Source organism: Coregonus clupeaformis, unplaced genomic scaffold, assembly GCF_020615455.1.
Source record: "Coregonus clupeaformis isolate EN_2021a unplaced genomic scaffold, ASM2061545v1 scaf0093, whole genome shotgun sequence".
NCBI classification, from domain to species: domain Eukaryota; kingdom Metazoa; phylum Chordata; class Actinopteri; order Salmoniformes; family Salmonidae; genus Coregonus; species Coregonus clupeaformis.
This window is the reverse complement of record NW_025533548.1, coordinates 125,774-151,668: the sequence shown is the minus strand read 5'-3', so window position 1 is coordinate 151,668 and position 25,895 is coordinate 125,774. Positions and strand designations below refer to the sequence as shown.

General features: G+C 47.4%; 1 protein-coding gene across 1 annotated transcript in view; it reads left to right on the top strand.

Annotated features, from left to right (window-relative positions):
• The first annotated feature begins 335 nt into the window (after positions 1–335).
• Positions 336–25,895, top strand: part of LOC121570162 (serine/threonine-protein kinase SMG1) — an 84,302-nt gene continuing 58,742 nt past the window's right edge. Inside the window, exons 1-22 of the mRNA XM_045213233.1 lie at positions 336–777; positions 2,171–2,349; positions 5,697–5,852; positions 6,167–6,303; positions 8,956–9,014; positions 9,186–9,399; positions 9,570–9,695; positions 11,085–11,157; positions 11,577–11,674; positions 14,485–14,658; positions 15,029–15,250; positions 15,531–15,632; positions 18,062–18,361; positions 18,862–18,992; positions 20,965–21,126; positions 21,321–21,439; positions 21,905–21,992; positions 22,103–22,204; positions 22,366–22,506; positions 22,796–23,052; positions 23,829–24,025; positions 24,461–24,622. Of these exons, the coding sequence (XP_045069168.1) occupies positions 701–777; positions 2,171–2,349; positions 5,697–5,852; positions 6,167–6,303; positions 8,956–9,014; positions 9,186–9,399; positions 9,570–9,695; positions 11,085–11,157; positions 11,577–11,674; positions 14,485–14,658; positions 15,029–15,250; positions 15,531–15,632; positions 18,062–18,361; positions 18,862–18,992; positions 20,965–21,126; positions 21,321–21,439; positions 21,905–21,992; positions 22,103–22,204; positions 22,366–22,506; positions 22,796–23,052; positions 23,829–24,025; positions 24,461–24,622 (3,276 nt within the window). The 5' untranslated portion in view covers positions 336–700. The remainder of the gene's footprint in view (positions 778–2,170; positions 2,350–5,696; positions 5,853–6,166; positions 6,304–8,955; positions 9,015–9,185; positions 9,400–9,569; positions 9,696–11,084; positions 11,158–11,576; positions 11,675–14,484; positions 14,659–15,028; positions 15,251–15,530; positions 15,633–18,061; positions 18,362–18,861; positions 18,993–20,964; positions 21,127–21,320; positions 21,440–21,904; positions 21,993–22,102; positions 22,205–22,365; positions 22,507–22,795; positions 23,053–23,828; positions 24,026–24,460; positions 24,623–25,895) is intronic.

Below are 25,895 nucleotides of genomic sequence, written 5' to 3'. Positions count from 1 at the left end.
ACACTGGGTCAATTGTGCGCCGCCCCATGTCTTGTTAATTTGTTTCTGGAGTTTCAGAGAAACTGTGAATGTGAATGGGAATCAATTGTTTGTCCCCAAAAAGTCCTTACAAGTATAGTAAGACATAGCTGTATGTGTGTGTGTGTGTGTGTGTGTGTGACATTTTATGGAGAAAAAAAACATTAAAGTTTGCACTACTACACATACCATAATGCCTTGAATTCTGCTCATCTTTACCTTTACTGTTGCTGCATGCATGCTCTCTTCTCACTCCCACTCGTGATGTTGTCGCTTGGCAACGCATATTCCAAGTGATGTGCAAAAAACAACTTGCTGCAGTTGCTAGCTGCAGAGGAGATTGAGTTTTTTTGAGGGTCAGTGAAGTTAGCTAGGTAAACCTCTGGGTTAGTTGAACAGACCTGTTGCGCTCACAGCTCTTGCTTGGTCGTTCCAAAGTCCGGCAGATGGCGCTGCTATAAAGAGAAGGGGGCAGTGGCTCTTTCATCAAGAATCGAAGAAGGAGTGGGAGCCGGAAAAAAAAAAAGAAAGGAGGCCGACCCGAACCGATACAAAACATAACGCACACATATAGCTGTAGCGGGTCCATTAATGGACGTAAAATAAACAGATAGCGAGCGAATACGCTTGTTCACCGAATTTAATCCCGTTGAGAGCAGGTCATGCTGTTCTCGCAAAGGTAATGAGCCGTAAAGCCCTTGGGTTTCGGCTTAGCAGCGCCCACAAACTGCAGCGAGACTGGAATGATTGGAAGCCCAGGTTGGTATCGCGCCACCGGTGAGAGAGTCTAAAATAGAACGGGGATTCGCTGGGCCTAACAGCAGCTTCTTTATTTAGCTAGCTAGTTAGCTAGTCAGCCACTTTGGTTCCCACACCTGAGGGAAATGGCTTGATAACAGTAGCTAGCCAGTAAGCAAGCTAACGCTCAAGCTTGATCACGTTATCCAAACTAGCTAGCTACGCTAACAAGGATAACCAACACTTTGCGCATTTATTCTGACTCAAAACACAACCTGCCGCATTTCATTGCTATGCTTTCCTCGTGTTTAGGTAGACATGGCTAGCTAGTTAACCTAATATTATTAGTGGTCAGAGAAGCCAATGCTTGGCAGCTATTTCGGTAACATTGGAAGTGGTGTTAGCTAGTTATTGCTAGTTATTACTATTATTAGCCAATATTCGTTGTCACTGAGATGACATGTTACCTTCACTTGGTAGCCAGCTAGTTAGTTGGCTAACTGACGTTAGTTAGCTCAAAGCGCAAATCTAGCCAGCTAACTATGGCTAGTGTTCGTTAGCTAGCTAGGTTCTAACTTTCTTCACCTTTGTCCCCAGAGTGACTGGGCTTGTTAGATAGCTAGCTACCAATCGTTGGGTGGGGGTGGTTGTGCTTTGATAACGCGGTATCCGGATCAGTAAACTGATTTGACATCAAATGGTGTGCTAACGTATAGTGTGGCAACTTTGGCTTTCAAGCTGGCTAACTAGCTACCTGGCTACGGAACGATGAGCCATCGGTGGGCAACGTTTGTCTTTCCTGCTGTCTTGTTACGTTATCTGGTCAACAATGATTAGCTAGATGACTTTAGCTTGATAGTTCATATTGGCTACCTAGCTATCGCTCAAAAATAACTAACCAGAAGACGGCTAACTAGCTACTATGTTTTAACACTTGCTAACTGATTACTATCCTGCTATCTTTCCTAGTTGGCGCGGTACCACCCTTTGCCAGCAAACGAAAGTGATTTAGCAATGCTGTCAGCGGATTGAATTGCACAGGGACATCAATAAAGTACATTATGCAAGCTCATCAGTTCTTGATTAAAGAAAGGGAGGTGTTTTTAGAACATTCCTTCAGTTGAGACCTGCATTTGACGTTTCTGTTCAGACAAATGCTCATAGTCTTGTGGAAAACTATTCAACAGTGCTGTACATTTAGCTAGAATAATTTCTCCATCCATGTATCCAGTTGTTTAATCCTAGACTTGTAAACCAGATTGGGGTGAGATTGTCAAACTGTAGGGAGTGTGTCCATATAAGTTATGATGATGAACCACTATCTATCAAGTACAAGTTGCCCTGGTGGATTTCACTGACTGTGTTTGTGTGTCCTGCACCCCTGTGTGTCCGTCCCTCTGTCCGCCTGCTTCAGAGGCGACAGTGTGTCAGCAGCTAGCCAGGACGGTGTGAAGCGCATCGCCACCAGAGACCTGGGTCCAGCTGTATACGACCCAACAGCAGTGGGAGTAGCAACCTCGGACCAGCCTGTCTCCCCACCTCTCCTACACAATGATGCCTTCCCAGCCACTGCAGACACTCTGGACGAAGGGGGTGGGTGTTACTGTTACTGTCTACTGTCTGCAGCATGTTGGTGTGTGTGGGCTGGGTGGGTGCTACTGCCTGTCTGCAGCATGTTGGGGGGGCAGGGGGTGGGTGCTACTGCCTGTCTGCAGCATGTTGGGGGGGCTGGGGGCCACTGCCTGTCTGCAGCATGTTGGTGGTACTGTATAGTGATTTAAGTGCGCTATGACTGTAACGCCCCTTGTGGGTTTCACTGTAGGCAGGCCTGCTAACCATTGCTCCAGTAAGAGTAAAAGGGGATTCGTAACAGGCCTGCCTACCTAGGCAGGGGTGCTGTGTATTATAGTAGCCTGGTTCTGGATCTGTTTGTGCTGTCTTGACAAAGACCATAGGAGCTAGCTGGCAAGACAGCACAAACAGATCTGAGACTAGGCTTGGGTTATTATGGGGTCAGGTTAGCAGTACATGAGACCAGGCTTGGGTTATGGGGTCAGGTTAGCAGTACATTTTTTATTTATTTATTTATTTAGCAGACGCTCTTATCCAGAGCGACTTACAGGAGCAATTAGGGTTAAGTGCCTTGCTCAAGGGCACATCGACAGATTTTTCACCTAATCGGCTCGGGGATTAGAACCAGCGACCTTTCGGTTACTGGCACAACGCTCTTAACCACTAAGCTACCTGCCGCCGGGTTATTATGGGGTCAGGTTAGCAGTAAAAGAGACCAGGCTTGGGTTATTATGGGGTCAGGTTAGCAGTACATGAGACCAGGCTTGGGTTATTATGGGGTCAGGTTAGCAGTACATGAGACCAGGCTTGGGTTATTATGGGGTCAGGTTAGCAGTACATGAGACCAGGCTTGGGTTATTATGGGGTCAGGTTAGCAGTACATGAGACCAGGCTTGGGTTATTATGGGGTCAGGTTAGCAGTAAATGCTGACAGCGGTTGTCTGACATGGCACCCTATTCCCTATATAGTGCACTACTTTAAACCAGAGTCCAATGGTAACCTATCCCCTATTTAGTGCACTACTTTAAACCAGAGTCCAATGGTAACCTATCCCCTATTTAGTGCACTACTTTAGACCAGAGTCCAATGGTAACATATTCCCTATATAGTGCACTACTTTTGACCAGAGTCCTATTTGTATTACTGTATCCATTGTTGTGGTCACGTTGTCCAGAGGTGAACCTGTAGTCAGCATGTCATTGGACTGTAGACACCATGTGTGTCCTGTGTAAATAACTAATAAACTAGTATTAATGTACTATATAATGAATAAAGGTGCCTTTTGGACACATCCAGCTTCTCTCCCTCCTTCCTTCCTGGGTCCTCAGACTCATGTTGGCTTAATGTTTCTGTTGAAGAGAAAGAAGAGCACTCTCGTCTCGGTGCGTATCTGTCCGGGGCATCTGGAAGGAAAGCACTGCGCGTCCCCGGGTTCCCCACAGATATCTGCCCTCATGGTAGAGAAGTTTGCGTCTCAAATGGCACCCTATTCCCTATATAGTGCACTACTTTTGACCAGGGCCCAATGGCAACCTATTTCCTCTATACTACTACTTTACTACAAGGGCTCATAGGGCTCTGGTTAAAAAATAGTGCACTATATAGGGAATAGGGTGCCATTAGGGATGTATACAAGGTGTTGGCCACCTACGCTGCCCTGTAGCCTAAGTAATTTTAGTTACGGTGATTGGTGATGTCACACACCGGTGCTTGGCGTTGTACTTAATCATGTGCTGTGCGCGCTAGCAGCTGGTATTGTAATAATGATGCGTCCGCTTCCAGAGACTAGCTGTGCTTGGTTACGTTTTATGTTCAGACCCTTGGTTTCGGTGTACTCCAGCACCAGTGTAGTGGACGCCATGGCATGCCTTAGCATAGCCCTTGATCATGACTCTCAGTTCCATTACGTTACACATGAGTCATTGGACAAAGGCGTCTTTTGTATGGGGGAGTTTTGGTAAGATCCCCGACGCTCAGTCCAAAAATGAACATGCATCACTTGCGGTACGGTTTTTGAAGCGTAAGGACCTTATCTTTAAAAAAAATATTTAAAAAAATCATGCATACCATGATAGGGTTAGTGTTCCCACACGGCCATATCGCCATGTTACAACGCTTGTTTACGGAAAACTGATGGTAGACAGAGCTTGACCACCTGCCGCGCTCCTAACACCTGTGTGTAATCTAACTGGGGAAGTGTAGTTTGGTCAGATAGCTGGATGGATAACCATAGCTGTATAGATCTGTGCAAAACTGCTGATGAAAGATGAGGGCCATATGTTTAAAAAGCCGTATTGCAAGTGATGGCTGTTGACCTTTCTGAACGTTCTAAAACAGCGTTGGGATTGTATGTAAAAAAACAAAAAAAAAACAATGTAAATGTAGTTCACTTGAGCCAGTCATGGCATGGGCCCTGTATCCACCAAGCAAATCAAATGGATTTGCCACATGCTTCGTAAACAACAGGTGTAGACTAACAGTGAAATGCTTACTTACGGGCCATTCCCAACAATGCAGAGAGTAAAATAATATAAAAATAATAACACAAGGAATAAATATACAATGAGTAACGATAACTTTGCTATATACACTGGGTACCAGTACTGATTCCATGTGCAGGGGTACGAGGTAATGGAGGTAGATATGTACATATAGGTAGGGGTAAAGTGACTAGGCAACAGGATATATATTAAACAGTAACAGCAGCATATGTGATGAGTCAAAATAGTTAGTACAAAAAGGATCAATGCAGATAGTCCGGGTAGCTATTTGTTAACTATTTAGCAGTCTTATGGCTTGGGGGAAGAAGCTGTTCAGGGTCCTGTTGGTTCCAGACTTGGTGCATCGGTACAAGCTTGCCGTGCAGTAGCAGAGAGAACAGTTTATGTCTTGGGTGGCTGGAGTCTTTGACAATTTTTTGCATCTCAGAGTAGGCGTGCTGATCTAGCATCTGTCCATATAATCATATTCATTATGATCTAAAAGGAAAAACTGATCCTAGATCAGCACTGCTACTCTGAGGCGCTTTGTGGATACGGGCCCTGGTCAAAAGTAGTTCAAAAGAGGGTGCCATCTCTGGCGCAGCCAGCGTTATCGTAGTGACAGGAACTGTTCCTTCTGAGACTGCTGTGGTGGAATGACCACCTCTTCCATTGTGTTTTGACTGTCATCCATGGGCTCATACAGCAGTAATGGTGGTGTTCATTTCTCTGTGCTTTGTTGGCTGTATAACCAGAACACTCTCTGGTGGAACTAGCACTGTATGCTTTCTGGTGGAAGACTAACGCTTTCTCTCCCCTCTCTCTCCACCTCTCTCCCTCTGTCTTTCCAACACACACACACACTCTCTCCCCTTTCTCCCCCCCAGGAGGATATGAAGCTGCAGGAGGGTTCAGTGATGATACTTTTGGTTGGAAGTCGTTGGGGCAAGAGTTGAGGATCAACGATGCGACCGCCGATTTGACCACTTTTCAGCAGCATGGAAACCGTGCTTTAGCTTCTAAGGACATGAGGAAATCCCACGGTGAGTATGTAGCCTACGTCAGGGGTTATTAAACCTCTCCTCTGCGGTTATTAAACCTCTCCTCAGGAACCCCCAGACTTAACACTGCTGATTCACCTAGTCAAGGGCTTGATGATTAGTTGACCAGTTGAATCAGGTGCTAGCTGTGGAATAGATATAATCCATGGATTGGCTGGGGGCTCTGAGGAGAGGTTTGGAAACCACTGGCCTACGTGACACCCGTACAGGCGTCGATCTACTCAGTTTGCCTAGATATAATGGCAAAATTGCTGAATGCCATTTATAATCACCATTTCATCTCTCTCTCTCCACAGACAGAGGGATGTCTCACTCTGATGAGTCTCGCCTGTCCAACCTCCTGCGCCGTGTGTCCCGTGAGGAGGACAGGGACCGCCGGCTGACCTCCGTCAGACAGCTCCGGGAGTTCATCACTCACTCTGACAACAAAGTGGTGAGGTCATCAATCATATCAGTCTATCTGGGTAGTTCATCACTCACTCTGACAACAACAGTGGTGAGGTGATCAGTCAGTCAATTGATCCCAGCAACCCAGGGAGGTCTTAACTCCCTAGCTTAGAGATTCTCCCTAGGATAGGATAGCGTTGGTCAGTGGTCAGGGCCTCTGGTCTAGAGGGATATTAGTGGCTGTGTCCCAAATGGTACCCTGTTCCCTACATAGTGCACAATCTGTCGATGTGCCCTTGAGCAAGGCACTTAACCCTAATTGCTCCTGTAAGTCGCTCTGGATAAGAGCGTCTGCTAAATGACTAAAATGTAAATAGTGCACTACTATAGGCCCTGGTCAACAGTAGTGCACTATAAAGGGAATAGGGTGCCTTTTGGGACACAGCCACTGTGTCGCTCTCTCTGGCTAAGCTCTGCATTGTTGTCTCTTATGACAGGCCTTAGATAACCAGGGCTGTTTTTAGACTGGAGGGGTTATACAGTGGGGGAAAAAAGTATTTAGTCAGCCACCAATTGTGCAAGTTCTCCCACTTAAAAAGATGAGAGAGGCCTGTAATTTTCATCATAGGTACACGTCAACTATGACAGACAAATTGAGGGAAACAAATCCAGAAAATCACATTGTAGGATTTTTATGAATTTATTTGCAAATTATGGTGGAAAATAAGTATTTGGTCACCTACAAACAAGCAAGATTTCTGGCTCTCACAGACCTGTAACTTCTTCTTTAAGAGGCTCATCACACTCCAAACTCCACTTTGGCCAAGACCAACGAGCTGTCAAAGGACACAGAAACAAAATTGTAGACCTGCACCAGGCTGGGAAGACTGAATCTGCAATAGGTAAGCAGCTTGGTTTGAAGAAATCAACTGTGGGAGCAATTATTAGGAAATAGAAGACATACAAGACCACTGATAATCTCCCTCGATCTGGGGCTCCACGCAAGATCTCACCCCGTGGGGTCAAAATGATCACAAGAACGGTGAGCAAAAATCCCAGAACCACACGGGGGGACCTAGTGAATGACCTGCAGAGAGCTGGGACCAAAGTAACAAAGCCTACCATCAGTAACACACTACGCCGCCAGGGACTCAAATCCCTGCAGTGCCAGACGTGTCCCCCTGCTTAAGCCAGTACATGTCCAGGCCCGTCTGAAGTTTGCTAGAGTGCATTTGGATGATCCAGAAGAGGATTGGGAGAATGTCATATGGTCAGATGAAACCAAAATATAACTTTTTGGTAAAAACTCAACTCGTCGTGTTTGGAGGACAAAGAATGCTGAGTTGCATCCAAAGAACACCATACCTACTGTGAAGCATGGGGGTGGAAACATCATGCTTTGGGGCTGTTTTTCTGCAAAGGGACCAGGACGACTGATCCGTGTAAAGGAAAGAATGAATGGGGCCATGTATCGTGAAATTTTGAGTGAAAACCTCCTTCCATCAGCAAGGGCATTGAAGATGAAACGTGGCTGGGTCTTTCAGCATGACAATGATCCCAAACACACCGCCCGGGCAACGAAGGAGTGGCTTCGTAAGAAGCATTTCAAGGTCCTGGAGTGGCCTAGCCAGTCTCCAGATCTCAACCCCATAGAAAATCTTTGGAGGGGAGTTGAAAGTCTGTGTTGCCCAGCGACAGCCCCAAAACATCACTGCTCTAGAGGAGATCTGCATGGAGGAATGGGCCAAAATACCAGCAACAGTGTGTGAAAACCTTGTGAAGACTTACAGAAAACGTTTGACCTGTGTCATTGCCAACAAAGGGTATATAACAAAGTATTGAGAAACTTTTTGTTATTGACCAAATACTTATTTTCCACCATAATTTGCAAATAAATTCATAAAAAATCCTACAATGTGATTTTCTGGAAAAAAAATTCTCATTTTGTCTGTCATAGTTGACGTGTACCTATGATGAAAATTACAGGCCTCTCTCATCTTTTTAAGTGGGAGAACTTGCACAATTGGTGGCTGACTAAATACTTTTTTCCCCCACTGTATTTACCAGGGCTGTTTTTAGACTGGATGGGTTATATTTACCAGGGCTGTTTCTAGACTGGATGGGTTATATTTACCAGGGCTGTTTTTAGACTGGATGGGTTATATTTACCAGGTGGTGCATCTCCACTGTAGAACTGTGTTCTCTCCCTGTTTGACACTGATTGTGTTCCTCTCCCTCCCCCTCTCTCTCCTTACCTCGCGCTCTCTCCTTACCTCTCGCGCTCTCCCTCTCCTTACCTCTCTCGCGCTCTCTCCCTACCTCTCTCGCGCTCTCTCCTTACCTCTCGCGCTCTCTCTCTCCTTACCTCTCGCGCTCTCTCTCTCCTTACCTCTCGCGCTCTCTCTCTCCTTACCTCTCGCGCTCTCTCTCTCCTTACCTCTCGCGCTCTCTCTCTCCTTACCTATCGCGCTCTCGCTCTCTCCTTACCTCTCTCGCGCGCGCTCGCTCTCTCCTTATCTCTCGCGCTCGCTCTCTCCTTACCTCTCGCGCTCGCTCTCTCCTTACCTCTCGCGCTCTCTCTCTCCTTACCTCTCGCGCTCTCTCTCTCTCTCTCTCTCCTCTCGCGCTCCTTACCTCTCGCGCTCTCTCTCTCTCTCCTTACCTCTCGCGCTCTCTCTCTCCTTACCTCTCCCACCAGGCCCTGGTGAAACAGTTGGATACAATCCTCAGTACCCTGAATGATATTTTGAATGAAAGGTAAGAGGAAGCTCCCAATCAGAGCCCAATAGTCTCCATCTGGAATGGCTCCCTGTTCCCTATAGAGTATGTATATAGATTTAGACCATTTAGATGTTTCAAGATCCTTTTGGCTGTTAAGCTAGTCAGGTTGTGTGTTGGTTTGTACTGACTCTCCTCTCTCCTCTGTAGCAGTAAGCTGCTGTCGGAGCTGCGTCAGGAGGCAGCGGTGTGTCTGGGCCTGCTGTGCACTGCTCTGAGCTATGAAGCAGAGCGCATCTTCAAGTGGATGTTTGTCAAGTTCAGCTCCAGCACCCGGGACGAGGTCAAGCTGCTCTACCTGGTGGCAGCGTACCGAGCCCTGGAGGCAGCTGGAGAGAGGAAGGCCTTCTCACCTGTCATGAAGGTAAGAGGACAGGAGAGGAACCAGGACCCCATTCATAGTGTCTCACAGTAGGACTGCTGACTTAGGATCAGTTTGGCCTTTTAGATCATAATGAATAAGGCCCAGGGTAGTAAGGGAAAGTTAAGTTGAGAGAGTGGGTAACTGACTCTGTGGTGTCCATTTTGTGTCAGCTGGTCATGAGTAGCCTGCAGTCCATCTTGGAGAACCTGGACACGCCGGAGCTGCTGTGTCAGAGCGTCCGCTGCATCCTGCAGGTGGCCCGCTGCTACCCACACGTCTTCAGCACCAACTTCAGAGTGAGTGGCAACACACACACACACACTCTCTTGCGCCAACTTCAAATGTGAGCGTCTGCTGGTGTTTTCTTTCACTACCTCCATCTCCTACTGCCTGGCTCGCTCCCTCTTTCACTACCTCCATCTCCTACTGCCTGGCTCGCTCCCTCTTTCACTACCTCCATCTCCTACTGCCTGGCCCGCGCCCTCTTTCACTACCTCCTTCTCCTACTGCCTGGCCCGCGCCCTCTTTCACTACCTCCATCTCCTACTGCCTGGCCCGCGCCCTCTTTCACTACCTCCATCTCCTACTGCCTGGCTCACTCCCTCTTTCTCCCATCTCCTACTGCCTGGCTCACTCCCTCTTTTTCCCATCTCCTACTGCCTGGCCCGCTCCCTCTTTCACTACCTCCATCTCCTACTGCTTGGCTCGCTCCCTCTTTTTCCCATCTCCTACTGCCTGGCTCACTCCCTCTTTCTCCCATCTCCTACTGCCTGGCCCGCTCCCTCTTTCTCCCATCTCCTACTGCCTGGCTCGCTCCCTCTTTTTCCCATCTCCTACTGCCTGGCCCGCTCCCTCTTTCACTACCTCCATCTCCTACTGCTTGGCTCGCTCCCTCTTTTTCCCATCTCCTACTGCCTGGCTCACTCCCTCTTTCTCCCATCTCCTACTGCCTGGCCCGCTCCCTCTTTCTCCCATCTCCTACTGCCTGGCTCGCTCCCTCTTTTTCCCATCTCCTACTGCCTGGCCCGCTCCCTCTTTCACTACCTCCATCTCCTACTGCTTGGCTCGCTCCCTCTTTTTCCCATCTCCTACTGCCTGGCCCGCTCCCTCTTTCACTACCTCCATCTCCTACTGCCTGGCCCGCTCCCTCTTTCACTACCTCCATCTCCTACTGCCTGGCTCACTCCCTCTTTCTCCCATCTCCTACTGCCTGGCCCGCTCCCTCTTTCTCCCTTCTCCTACTGCTTGGCTCGCTCCCTCTTTTTCCCATCTCCTACTGCCTGGCCCGCTCCCTCTTTCACTACCTCCATGTCCTACTGCCTGGCCCGCTCCCTCTTTCACTACCTCCATTCCTACTGCCTGGCTCACTCCCTCTTTCTCCCATCTCCTACTGCCTGGCCCGCTCCCTCTTTCTCCCATCTCCTACTGCCTGGCCTGCTCCCTCTTTCACTACCTCCATGTCCTACTGCCTGGCTCACTCCCTCTTTTTCCCATCTCCTACTGCCTGGCCTGCTCCCTCTTTCACTACCTCCATCTCCTACTGCCTGGCTCACTCCCTCTTTCTCTCTCCTACTCTGTCAGTCTCTCTCTCTCTGTCTCTACTAGCTGGTCTTATAAATGTCCCCCAGAGTGTCTACAGTGAAGTATTTGTGTTGTCTTTTGACCGTGCCTGTTGTGTGTGACAGGATACGGTGGATATCTTGGTGGGCTGGCACATCGACCACACACAGAAACAGTCTCTGACTCAACAGGTCTCAGGTGAGTACACAATCAGGTTTTCCATCTACCTCTTAATATAGAACATAATCACAACTTGGTGGGGATGGAAAGATTGCTGCAGGTCTGTAGTTGACAGTGTATGGTTTACGCCAGGTGTGTCACGGGGGTGGTTTGAGTTAAACTCAATATACTTTGAATTGACTAAAACCAAATGGAAACTGTAGAAATGATAATGGACCTATATTCATACAGTTTGACTGTCCAGCTCGCTAAAAATCACTACACAGTCAAGGAGCATCAAATTCCAAAAACAAATTGACTGCAAGGAAATAAAAAATAATTCAGTGCGGCCCTCCGAACCTCTTTGAAGACCGAATGCGGCCCCCGGGGCAAAATGAGTTTGACACCCCTGGTTTACACAAGTCAAATGTATGCGTGTGAACTCTCTGTGTGTGCAGGCTGGCTGCAGAGCCTGGAGCAGTTCTGGGTAGCAGACCTGACCTTCTCCACCACGCTGCTGGGGCAGTTTCTAGAGGACATGGAGGCCTACGCAGAGGTCAGTAACACCACTACACACACGCTCAGTGGCCAGTTTATTAGGTACACCCATCTAGTACCCCCAATTTGCCACCAGAACAGCCCGAATTCTTCGGGGCATGGAAACGTTGCTCAGTTGGTATCAAGGGACCTAACGTGCGCCAGGAAAACATTCCCCACAACATTACACCACCGCCACCAGCCTGTACCGTTGACACAAGGCAGGATGGGTCCATGGACTCATTCTGTTTAAGACAAATTCTGACTGCCATCAGCATGACGCAACAGGAACCGGGATTTGTCGGACCAGATGTTTTTCCGCTCTTCAGTTGTCCAGTGTTGGTGATTGCGTGCCCACTGGAGCCGCTTCTTCTTGTTTTTAGCTGATAGGAGTGGAACCCGTTGTGGGCATCTGCTGCAATAGCACATCCGTGACAAGGGCCAACGAGTTTTGAGTTCTGAGGTGCCGTTCTGCACACCACTGTTCTACTGCGCCATTATTTGCCTGTCTGTGGGCCGCCTGTCAGCTTGCACGATTCTTGCCATTCTTCTTCGACCTCTCTCATTAACAAGCTTTTTTCACACCATTCTCGGTAAACCCTAGACACTGTTGTGCGTGAAAGCCCAGGAGGTCGGATGTTTCTGAGATACTGGAACCAGTCCGCCTGGCACCGGTGATCATACCACGCTCAAAGTTGCTTAGGTCACTCGTTTTGCCCATTTATAACTTTCAATAGAACAGTAACTGAATGGCTCAATGCCTGTTTATATAGCAAGCCACGGCCATGCCACTCACTGTCTGTAGGCGCAAACCATTTTCGTGAACAGGGTGGTGTACCTAATAAACTGGCCACTGAGTGTACGCTACACTATTACATGGATACCTATGCAAAGGTAATGGTGTTCCCCAGACTATTATAGTAGAACCTCAGAGATACGAACTGACCAGTCAACCAAACTAGCAATTTAAGGCTACAGGCAAACGTACAGAGCCTTCAGAAAGTATTCATACCCCTTGACTTATTCCACATTTTGTTGTTACAGACTGAATTCAAAATTGATTACATAGATTTTTTTCTCACCCATCTACATACAATAATCCATAATGACATTGTTTTTGGAAATTTTAGCAAATGTATTGAAAATGAAATACAGAAATAACTAATTTACAAAGGTATTCACATCCCTGAGTCAATACTTTGTAGAAGCACCTTTGGCGGCGATTACAGCTTTGAGTCATCTGAATCAGTTTTGCAAATCTGGATTTGGGGATTTTCTCCTATTGTTCCTGGTAGATTTTCTCAAGCTCTGTTAAGTTAATGAGGAGTGGCGCTGAACAGCAATCTTCAAGTGTTTCCACAGATTTTCAATGGGATTCAAGTCTGGGCTTTGGCTGGGCCACTGACTTTCACATTCTTGTTCTGAAGCCATTCCAGCATTGCTTTGGCTGTATGCTTTGGGTCATTGTCCTGTTGGAATGTAAATCTTTGCCCCAGTCTGTTGTTTGCATCTGAAGTAGGTTCTCATCAAGGATTTGCCTGTGTTTGGCTTCGTTCAATGTGGTCCTCTGTAGCTCAATTGGTAGAGCATGGTGCTTGTAACGCCAGGGTAGTGGGTTCGATCCCCGGGACCACCCACACGTAAAAATTTATGCACACATGACTGTAAGTCACTTTGGATAAAAGCGTCTGCTAAATGGCATATTATTATTATTATTATTATTATTATTATTATTCCCTTACCACTCTCCCAGTCCCTGCCGCTGAAAAGCTTCCCCATAGCATGATGCTGCCATCACCACGCTTCACGGTAGGGATGGTGTTAGACTGGTGATGAGCACCGCCTGGTTTTCTCCAGACATGGCGCTTTGCATTCAGGCCAAAGAGTTTTTGTCTCATCAGACCACATAATATTTTGCCTTTGCTCTGTCTTTCACGTGCCTTTGTGCAAACTCCAACCGTGCAGTCATGTGCATTTTTCACAGGAGTGTCTTCCGTTTGGCCACTCTCCCATAAAGCCCAGATTGAAGTGCTGTAGAGACTGTTGTCCTTCTGGCAGGTTCTCCCATCACAGCGATGGAACTCTGTAGTTCTGTCAGAATGCTCATTGGGTTCTTGGTCACCTCCCTGACCAAGGTCCTTCTTGCCCGGTTGCTCAGTTTGGTCGGATGGCCAGCTCTAGGCAGTCTGGGTAGTTCCATATTTTTTCAATTTCCCAATGATTGAGACCACTGTGCTCTTAGAAACTTTCAACACTCTAGAAATAGTTTTATACCCTTCCCCAGATATATGCCTCATCACAATCTCGGAGATCTACGGACAGTTCCTTGAACTTCATGGTATAGTTTCTGCTCTGACATGCACTGTCAACTGTGGGCCAACTGTGTGTTTTCTTTCGAAATCATGTCCAAACAATTTAATTTGGCCACAGGTGGACTCCAATCAAGTTGTAGTGACATCTCAAGGATGATCAAATGAAATTGGATGCACCTGAGCTCAATTTGGAGTGTCATAGCAAAGGGGTGTGAATACTTATGTAAATGAGATTTCTGTATTTCATTTTCAATACATTTGCAAACATAAAAAAAAACATGTTTTCACTTTCTCATTATGGGGTATTGTGTGTAGATGGGTGGGTGGCGGGGATATTTTAATCAATTTACAATTCAGGCTTTAACAAAATGTAGAAAAAACTGAGGTCTGAATACTTTCTGAAGACACTGTGTATCAAGTTGTGGAAAATGTTTATCACTGAGATCCTTTTGTATTACATTAAATATTAAATGCCATGAAGAAATGTATGGACTGTTCTGTCCCATGTTGTCTCCAGGACTTGGGTCACGTGGGTTCTGGAGAGGCGGTAGACGAGGACGTCCCTCCCCCCACGGTGTCTCTGCCCAAACTGGCCGCCCTGCTGAGGGTGTTCAGCACCGTGGTGCGCTGCATCGGACAGCGCTTCAACCCCATCAGAGGACCGCCCATCACACAGGCATACGTCTCTGATGTAAGGAGAGACATACACACACACAGGCATAGATCTCTGATGTAAGGAGAGACATACACACACACAGGCATAGATCTCTGATGTAAGGAGAGACATACACACACACAGGCATAGATCTCTGATGTAAGGAGAGACATACACACACACAGGCATAGATCTCTGATGTAAGGAGAGACATACACACACACACACAGGCATAGATCTCTGATGTAAGGAAAGACGCACACACCCATCCGAGGCATTTTACTGATGTAAGGAGAGTGGGTGGGAGAGACACACAGACTCTGGTAATTAACAAGGCATATGTCACAGATAGAATTTGTTCCCAACACAACCTTACCTCATCCCTCTCCTTCCTCCCTTTCCCCAGGTTCTGAATCGGGTGCTGGCGTGTGTGTCGACGGCCAAGCAGGTGTTGTTCTCTGAGCCGGTGTTGACGGCGGGGAACGAGTGTGTGTGTGTCCTGCTGGTGAGCTTGGAGCCGTCCGCACAGCTGACCGACGCTGTCATCACCTACGGCCTGGACCAGCTGGACGCCTGCCGGGCCTGTGGCCCAGAGTACAGCCTGGCCGTCCTCAGCCTCATCACATTGGTAAGGACCGGTTCTAAAACTGGTTTACATACAGGTTATAACTAGTTTATGCTAGTTAGAATTGGTTTAAACCAGTTTGGAAGAATGTTCCCTCAAACTGAGCAAATTTCAGGTCTTGTGAGCGGAAACTTGAATGTTGCGTCAATGTAGGCCAACATTTTGAGACTTTTTAAAAACATTATGCATTGCATTATCAATGGCTGCCCGAATGCAGAGAACTGGTTGGTCATTCAACGTTTTGCCTCTCTGCTTCTAATGGTCTCTTCTCTCTGTGTGGTAGATCGTGGACCAGATCAACACTAAGCTTCCAGCCTGGTTTGTGGAGAAGCTGCTGGCACCGACGTCACAGCTCCTGGAGCTACGCTTCAACAGGGACAGAGAGGTGTGTGTGTGTGTGTGTTAGGGATGTGACAAATGGAAGCATTTTCTTAATGTTTAAATTGCTGTAAAAAAAAAAAAAAGTCATTTTTCTGTTAAAACGATAAGAAAAATGCTTAAAATGTCATATGTATTCACAATGCAGAATATGGTCATATTGGGTACGACAGTCCTATTGGGTGGGTGCTAGGGGGCAATGAAGTTCCATCTACCACAGTCATAGGCTGAATCTCAAACCCCAACACTTGGCCACTAAGCCCTTTATCGAGTGGCCACTTGCTGTTGCGTTCGATAGTGATCACTTGAGTCCGCAAGTGTTTTGCCAAAAGGAGCGTTGAGACGACGCACACTCAATGTTCCAACTCCTGCTTATCAATATTCTAAATCCATTCGCGACCTGTCTTGCACATGACTCAATTGCTATGAAACACAGGCACTGGGACAGACGCATACTCTGATAGACAGGGAAGAAGTTGTAAAAACAAAACGGCTGCTCTATTCCTGGTATATCGGTCGCCTGTGATTTCATCAGCTGGTTTATCTTGTTGTAGCCTGCCTGCTGCTAGCTAGCTTCACTGACAAACACAGGGATGGAATGTTAGCTAGCTAGCTATGGATGTTGGGCACTGCACTGATAAACAGCATGTAGCTCGTCACTTATTTAGGATAGTTTGACAGCTTGCTGATGAAGTTGTAGACATGTTCCCAGCAGGCGTACTTAAGCGTACTTAAGTACGTTTCCAAAGCACCAATCGCTACATTGTAACGTTGGGTCAGGTAAAAGCGCAGCAGCAGACTCCATTTTGTAAAAAAAAAAGTATACTATTTTAGGGATTTTTTTCTTAATTTACCAGTTTCTTTTTAAAGTTTAAATGTTCGCCCCCCTAGAGTGAGTGTGTGTGTGTGTGACCAGGTTTATAGAGGTGTACATTTGTGGGTGCTTGAAACCACCTAATTGAAATGGGAAGAGCGGTGTGTATGCCTCCGATTCAGATTGGGAGAATGTAACGTAAGGTGTGTTTCTGTTAGGGTTATGTGGAAGCTGTATCTGTTAGGGGGAAGTTGTCTCTCTGTTTCTGTTAGGGTTACGTGGAAGTTCTATCAGTTTCTGTTAGGGTTAGGTGGAGGTAGGGCTGTTGCGGTGACCGGTTACCGCCACACCGGCAGTCATGACCGCAGTAAAATACCACGTGACTGTTGAGTCACGGTAATCTCCTCTTATGTGCTTTGATAGTGCCCAACTTTCTAACTGCCATCAGGTCCTACTGGCCTCGTCCTCAGGTCCCTGTTGTCTCTCTAACCACTCTGACGTCAAGGCAAATGCAATGGAAATCACATCAAATGCTTATCAAAACAGTATCGTGCTTTTTAAAACTCACATCACTGTGATTGATCCATTTGAAGAAAGAAGTTCAACAGCAGGTTGAAACTGAGTGGAAAACATGGTCGTTGTGGATGTTGCTTCAAAACCTAACACAGCTAAATGGATAGCGCTTTCTAAGGTGACGATTAATTCAAAACACATATGCATATTAGAGCTTATGCATGTGTTTCAATAGTCTAGTCGCATCGTGCAGCCCATATGTGTTTTGAATTCTAAGACATTCTAATGTTTGTATCATTCACAACTAAAGTTGCCAAATAACTCTAAATGTAGCGTATAGTACCTGTTTCAAGTGATCACTTTTACGCTCAACATAGCCACTTCATATGAGCACTCACTCTGGAATGTGAAAAATATCCTTTCTATATTATTCAGCCAAGTTCAGTTATATTCTTCTAACTATGAAATCATTATAATATAAAATAATGGCACGGGATTTATAAGCATATCTTGTCTGCTAAATGAACAAGCCTACGGCATGGAGCATAGCCAGGTAACATACAGTAGACCAACTCATATTCTGTTCTTCTGAAATAAATGTTCTTTAGACCCGCCTAAAATAAATAATGGATTTATTGTGATGGTTATTATTAAATTGATTTTATTAAACTTTTTTAAATATAGATGTTCCAAAGGTGCGCATCAGCGGCTTGTATGCAGCTGACATTTCATGACCGCCACAGCCTGAGGTGGAAGGTGTTTCTCTGTCTGTTAGGGTTAGGTGGAAGGTGTTTCTCTGTCTGTTAGGGTTAGGTGGAAGGTGTTTCTCTGTCTGTTAGGGTTAGGTGGAAGGTGTGTTTCTCTGTCTGAGGGTTAGGTGGAAGGTGTGTTTCTGTGTCTGAGGGTTAGGTGGAAGGTGTGTTTCTGTGTGTTTGCGGCTTTCTATAATCCTGTTAGCATGACAATTCTATTGAAAACAAAACCAATCAAAGGTTGAATGGAAACTGTTAAGACATGTTTTTACTGGGTGTGTCCGGCTGTCTCTCTGTGTCTGTATCCATGTGTCTTCACTGATCCCCTCTGCTCTCTATCTCTCTCTTTCTCTCCAGGTGATGTCAGCAGCCCTGGGTGTGTACCAGTCCGTTTTGAGCCTAAAGAACATTCCCATTCTGGAAGCAGCTTATAAACTGGTTCTGGGAGAGATGGCCTGTGCCCTGTCCAGTCTGCTGGCCCCCCTGGACCTCCCCCCAACCCCTGGTACCCCCTCCCCGACCCCAACAGCCTTTCCCGGCATCCAGCACCCTGTCTTCACCCCCCTCACCCTCACCCCTGAGAGGGCAGAGTTCACCCTCATCTTCAACCTGTCAGCCCTCACCACCATCGGCAACACCAAGAACTCACTCATAGGGGTATGTAGGGTTACGAAACACACACACACACACACACACACACACACACACACACACACACACACACACACACTGCAGCTCCGGCCAAAACACCAAGAACTTACTCATAGGGGTATGTAGGGTTACGAAACACACACACACACACACACACACACACACACACACTGCAGCTCCGGCCAAAACACCAAGAACTTACTCATAGGGGTATGTAGGGTTACGAAACACACACACACACACACACACACACACACACTGCAGCTCCGGCCAAAACACCAAGAACTCACTCATAGGGGTATGTTACCTAACACACCCACTGCACCACCATCAGCAACACCAAGTAACATGAACTGAACTGACCTTAAAATGTACCTCTGCTCTGCCCCTCTCGCTCTCTCTCGCTCGCTCTCGCTCTGTCGCTCTCGCTCTGTCGCTCTCGCTCTGTCGCTCTCGCTCTGTCTCTCGCTCTGTCTCTCGCTCTGTCTCTCGCTCTGTCTCTGTAGATGTGGGCTCTGTCTCCGACGGTGTTTGCGTTGTTGAGTCAGAACCTGATGTTGGTCCACTCTGACCTGGCCGTCTACCACCCTGCTGTACAATATGCTGTGTTATATACCCTATACTCACACTGTACCAGGTAACTAACACGCACAACCACCCTGCTGTACAATACTGTACCAGGTAACTAACACACACTACCACCCTGCTGTACAATACACTGTTATATACCCTATACTCATACTGTACCAGGTAACTAACACACACTACCACCCTGCTGTACAATACACTGTTATATACCCTATACTCATACTGTACCAGGTAACTAACACACACTACCACCCTGCTGTACAATACACTGTTATATACCCTATACTCATACTGTACCAGGTAACTAACACACACTACCACCCTGCTGTACAATACACTGTTATATACCCTATACTCACACTGCACCAGGTAACTAACACACACTACCACCCTGCTGTACAATACACTGTTATATACCCTATACTCATACTGTACCAGGTAACTAACACACACTACCACCCTGCTGTACAATACACTGTTATATACCCTATACTCACACTGCACCAGGTAACTAACACACACTACCACCCTGCTGTACAATACACTGTTATATACCCTATACTCACACTGTACCAGGTAACTAACACACACTACCACCCTGCTGTACAATACACTGTTATATACCCTATACTCACACTGCACCAGGTAACTAACACACACTACCACCCTGCTGTACAATACACTGTTATATACCCTATACTCATACTGTACCAGGTAACTAACACACACTACCACCCTGCTGTACAATACACTGTTATATACCCTATACTCACACTGCACCAGGTAACTAACACACACTACCACCCTGCTGTACAATACACTGTTATATACCCTATACTCACACTGTACCAGGTAACTAACACACACTACCACCCTGCTGTACAATACACTGTTATATACCCTATACTCACACTGCACCAGGTAACTAACACACACTACCACCCTGCTGTACAATACACTGTTATATACCCTATACTCACACTGCACCAGGTAACTAACACACACTACCACCCTGCTGTACAATACACTGTTATATACCCTATACTCACACTGCACCAGGTAACTAACACACACTACCACCCTGCTGTACAATACACTGTTATATACCCTATACTCACACTGCACCAGGTAACTAACACACACTACCACCCTGCTGTACAATACACTGTTATATACCCTATACTCACACTGCACCAGGTAACTAACACACACTACCACCCTGCTGTACAATACACTGTTATATACCCTATACTCACACTGCACCAGGTAACTAACACACACTACCACCCTGCTGTACAATACACTGTTATATACCCTATACTCACACTGCACCAGGTAACTAACACACACTACCACCCTGCTGTACAATACACTGTTATATACCCTATACTCACACTGCACCAGGTAACTAACACACACTACCACCCTGCTGTACAATACACTGTTATATACCCTATACTCACACTGTACCAGGTAACTAACACACACTACCACCCTGCTGTACAATACACTGTTATATACCCTATACTCACACTGCACCAGGTAACTAACACACACTACCACCCTGCTGTACAATACACTGTTATATACCCTATACTCACACTGCACCAGGTAACTAACACACACTACCACCCTGCTGTACAATACACTGTTATATACCCTATACTCACACTGTACCAGGTAACTAACACACACTACCACCCTGCTGTACAATACACTGTTATATACCCTATACTCATACTGTACCAGGTAACTAACACACACTACCACCCTGCTGTACAATACACTGTTATATACCCTATACTCACACTGCACCAGGTAACTAACACACACTACCACCCTGCTGTACAATACACTGTTATATACCCTATACTCACACTACTAGGTAACTAACACATGTTAATACAACTTTGATCCTTCCTTTTTTTAAACATAGTTCACCACATTCTAATTTGTATTTTCTTTCAATCCTCTCTCTCGCTGTCTCTCTCGCTGTCTCTCTCCCTCCCTCTGTTCTTCAGACATGATCACTTCATCTCGTCCAGCCTGTCCTCCTCCTCCCCCTCTCTCTTTGACGGCGCGGTCATCAGCACGGTAACCACGGCAACCAGGAAACACTTCAGCACTCTGTTGTCCCTGCTGGGGACCCTGCTGAGGAAGGAGCACCTCTACACTGAGGCCAGGTACACACACACACTATACATTACACACTATACATTACACACACACACACTATACATTACACACACTATACATTACACACACACACACACACACACACACACACACACACACACACACCTATACATTACACACACACACAGGTGTAGTTGAACGATAACCTAACCTAGTTTGTGTGTGTGTCTGCTACAAACAGGAAGCTGTTGTTGACGTGGTCTCTGGAGATGTGTCTGATGATGAAGAAGTCTGATACCTACACCCCTCTCTTCTCCCTGCCCTCCTTCCACAAGTTCTGCAAGGGTCTGCTCCACAACGGTAACTACTGTTTAACTATAGAAAGGGTCTGCTCCACAACGGTAAATACTGTTTAACTATAGAAAGGGTCTGCTCCACAACGGTAAATACTGTTTAACTATAGAAAGGGTCTGCTCCACAACGGTAAATACTGTTTAACTATAGAAAGGGTCTGCTCCACAACGGTAAATACTGTTTAACTATAGAAAGGGTCTGCTCCACAACGGTAAATACTGTTTAACTATAGAAAGGGTCTGCTCCACAACGGTAAATACTGTTTAACTATAGAAAGGGTCTGCTCCACAACGGTAAATACTGTTTAACTATAGAAAGGGTCTGCTCCACAACGGTAAATACTGTTTAACTATAGAAAGGGTTGCTAAATTCTGCTTGATTCTGGGAATCTTCCAAACAGGATTTTTGGGAAAACCGGTTTTAATTTTTCCTGATTCCTGCAGTGTGTGTGTGTTCTCTGTCGGTCTGCAGCCCTGAATGAGGACCCAGTAATCTGCCTCCAGACCTGCAACAGCCTACAAGTCCTCTCCTCCTCACTCAACACAGAGCTGCTGCAGAGGTAACACACACCTGCAACACATGCACACACCTCCACCTCAAAACAACCCCTTATACAGAAAAGCATAAACCCAAACGTGTGTAATGTTGTCTCTGTCCTGTGCCTCCCAGGTGTGTGGATGTGTGTCGTGTCCAGCTGGTGCACTCTGCGGTGAGGGTGAGGCAGGCGTACGGCAAGCTGCTGAGGACAATCCCTCTGGACGTGACGCTCAGGTCAGCACACAACACACCGAACACCCTCCTCTTTCCTCAGTGACTGACTGGGACTCCTCTAAGGCAGAGACTCTATCAGTAACCTTTATTAATGTCTGTGTCCCTACAGTGACCTTAATGTCTGTGTCCCTACAGTGACCTTAATGTCTGTGTCCCTACAGTAACCACAGCCACCCAGAGATAGAGGAGATCTCCTTGGTGGTCCGTCGCCACATGAACCACCCCCCCAGCAGCACCTTTCACCCTCAGGACTTCAGTGACCTCATCAGCTTCATTCTGTACGGCAGCCTGCATCGTGGAGGGTATGCTCTGTGTGTGTGTGTGGGGGGGGGTTCGTTCTGCTGACCTGTGTGTCATCTGCTAACGTGGGTCCCGTGCGGCTCAGTTGGTAGAGCGTGGTGCTTGCAACGGCAGGGTTGTGGGTTGGGTTCGATTCCCACGGGTTACCAGTATGGGGGGAGGGGGGTATGAAAATGTATGCGGTCACTACTGTAAGTCACTCAGGATAAGAGCGTCTGCTAAATGACAATGTAAATGTGTAATCTGCTAACGTGTGTGTTTATCTGTTAACCTGTGTGTCTCTCCCTACAGTAAAGAGCCGTGGCTGGAGCGTCTGTACCACAGCTGTCAGCGTCTGGAGAAGCGCGAGGGTGGTGGTGGCTCATCAGGTGGTGAAGGGGGTGTGTGTGGCTCCGGCCCGGGTGTGAGTGTGTGTGTACCACGGGGTCTGCTGAAGACGGAGGCGGTGCTGTGGCAGTGGGCGGTGTGGGAGGCAGCTCAGTTCACCGTGTTATCTAAACTCCGCACGCCACTGGGACGGGCACAGGACACCTTCCAGACCATAGAGGGTAAGGGCTGTTACGCAGGCACCAAAACACACGTTCACTCACTAAAACTCACAAAAACACTCAGTCCAGGGTTTTCCCCATGATGTTTTTTAACATGGTGTTGCTGATAAGGTGGGGGAGGCCTGGAGTGGGGGGGGGGGTTCGTTCTGTAACTGAACCCCTGTAGCTGAACCCCTGTAACTGAACCTGCAATTTAGTGTCTTAAACCAGGGGTGTCAAACTAATTTTGCCCCGTTGGCCGCATTCAGTATTCAGCAAGGTCCGCAGGACTGCTCTGAAAATGGGTTATATTTCCTTTTTCAATGCTCCCTGACTGTCTAGCTTTCGTGTCGGTGATCAGTCTATTAGCGAGCTGGACAGTCAAGAAACTGAATGAATATAGGTCCATCATTTCTACACAGTTTCCATTTGGTTGTAGTAATTTTAATGTATATTAAGCGCCTATCCAATCCTATCCAAGCCTAGCCAATCCTATCCTATCCAAGCCAATCCTATCCAAGCCAAGCCAATCCTATCCAAGCCAAGCCAAGCCTATCCAAGTCTATCCTAACCTATCCAAGCCTATCCTATCCAAGCCTTTCCAATCCTATCCAAGCCAATCCTATCCAAGCCAATACAATCCTATCCAAGCCAATACAATCCTATCCAAGCCAATACAATCCTATCCAAGCCTATCCTATCAAGCCAATCCTATCCAAGCCTATACACATTTTGGATGTACATGTTGCCTCTTTCAAGAACATATTCTTTGCTCTCTCCTCCCTCCCTCTCTCCAGGTATGATCCGCAGCCTGGCGGCCCACAGTATGAACACGGAACAGGAGCTTAGCCAATGGAGCGCCGGCGACACGGACGACGGTCACCATAGCAACCAGCTGCGTCTGGCACTGCTCTTGCAGTTCCTGGAAAACCTGGAGAAACTGATGTACAACGCCTACGAGGGCTGTGCCAACGCTCTGACCGCACCGCCCAAGGTGCACACACACGCAATAGCATCTGATAAATATGTGGCGGCAGGTAGCTTAGTGGTTAAGAGCGTTGTGCCAGTAACCGAAAGGTCGCTGGTTCTAATCCCCGAGCCAACTAGGTGAAAAATCTGTCGATGTGCCCTTGAGCAAGGCACTTAACCCTAATTTCTCCTGTAAGTCGCTCTGGATAAGAGCGTCTGCTAAATGACAAAAAAAGAAAATGTGTATGCGACCAATCAAATGTGATTTGATTTTGACACCCACACCTACACCCGGAGAAACTGATGTACAGCTCTTACGAGGGCTGTGCCAACTGACTGACCACACTGCCAAAGACACACACACACACAGCCCCAAGTGCCCCCCCAGCTCCTTATGTTAACTATCTCTCTCTCCCTCCCCCTCTTTTCTCTCTCTCTCCCTCCCTCCCTCCGTATCCAGGGTATCAGAACATTCTTCTATACCAACCGTCAGACCTGCCAGGATTGGCTGACTCGTATCCGCCTGGCCCTGATGAGGGTGGGGCTTCTGTCCGGCCAACCAGCAGTCACCGTCCGCCACGGCTTCGACCTGCTCACTGAGATCAAGAACAGCAGCACTCCGGTAACAGGAGGACGAACACACACAGTCCTAATCCCTATATAGTGCACTACCTTTGACCAGAGCCCCAACTTCACCAAGTGTACTTGACCATACAGAGAAACACACTCAGCATCACCCGGTTCAACAGTCGTTTTCAACCCATGACCCCTTTACCTGAAGTTGCTAAATACATCACCTGTAACTGACCCCCCATGTCTCCTCTCTGTAGGGTCCAGGTCTCTTCTGGTCACCTGTAACTGACCCCACCCCCCACCCCATGTCTCCTCTCTGTAGGGTTCAGGTCTCTTCTGGTCACCTGTAACTTAACCCCCCATGTCTCCTCTCTGTAGGGTCCAGATCTCTCCTGGTCACCTGTAACTGACCCCCCATGTCTCCCTCTCTGTAGGGTCCAGATCTCTCCTGGTCACCTGTAACTGACCCCCATGTCTCCTCTCTGTAGGGTCCAGATCTCTTCTGGTCACCTTTAACTGACCCCCCCATGTCTCCTCTGTAGGGTCCAGATCTCTTCTGGTCACCTGTAACTGACCCCCCCATGTCTCCTCTCTGTAGGGTCCAGATCTCTTCTGGTCACCTGTAACTGACCCCCCCACCCCATGTCTCCTCTCTGTAGGGTCCAGATCTCTTCTGGTCACCTGTAACTGACCCCCCATGTCTCCTCTCTGTAGGGTCCAGATCTCTCCTGGTCACCTGTAACTGACCCCCCATGTCTCCTCTCTGTAGGGTCCAGATCTCTTCTGGTCACCTGTAACTGACACCCCATGTCTCCTCTCTGTAGGGTCCAGATCTCTTCTGGTCACCTGTAACTGACCCCCCATGTCTCCTCTCTGTAGGGTCCAGATCTCTTCTGGTCACCTGTAACTGACCCCCCCATGTCTCCTCTCTGTAGGGTTCAGATCTCTTCTGGTCACCTGTAACTGACCCCCCCATGTCTCCTCTCTGTAGGGTCCAGATCTCTCCTGGTCACCTGTAACTGACCCCCATGTCTCCTCTCTGTAGGGTCCAGATCTCTTCTGGTCACCTGTAACTGACCCCCCATGTCTCCTCTCTGTAGGGTCCAGATCTCTTCTGGTCACCTGTAACTGACCCCCCATGTCTCCCCCCGTATCCAGGGTATCAGAACATTCTTCTATACCAACCGTCAGACCTGCCAGGATTGGCTGACTCGTATCCGCCTGGCCCTGATGAGGGTGGGGCTTCTGTCCGGCCAACCAGCAGTCACCGTCCGCCACGGCTTCGACCTGCTCACTGAGATCAAGAACAGCAGCACTCCGGT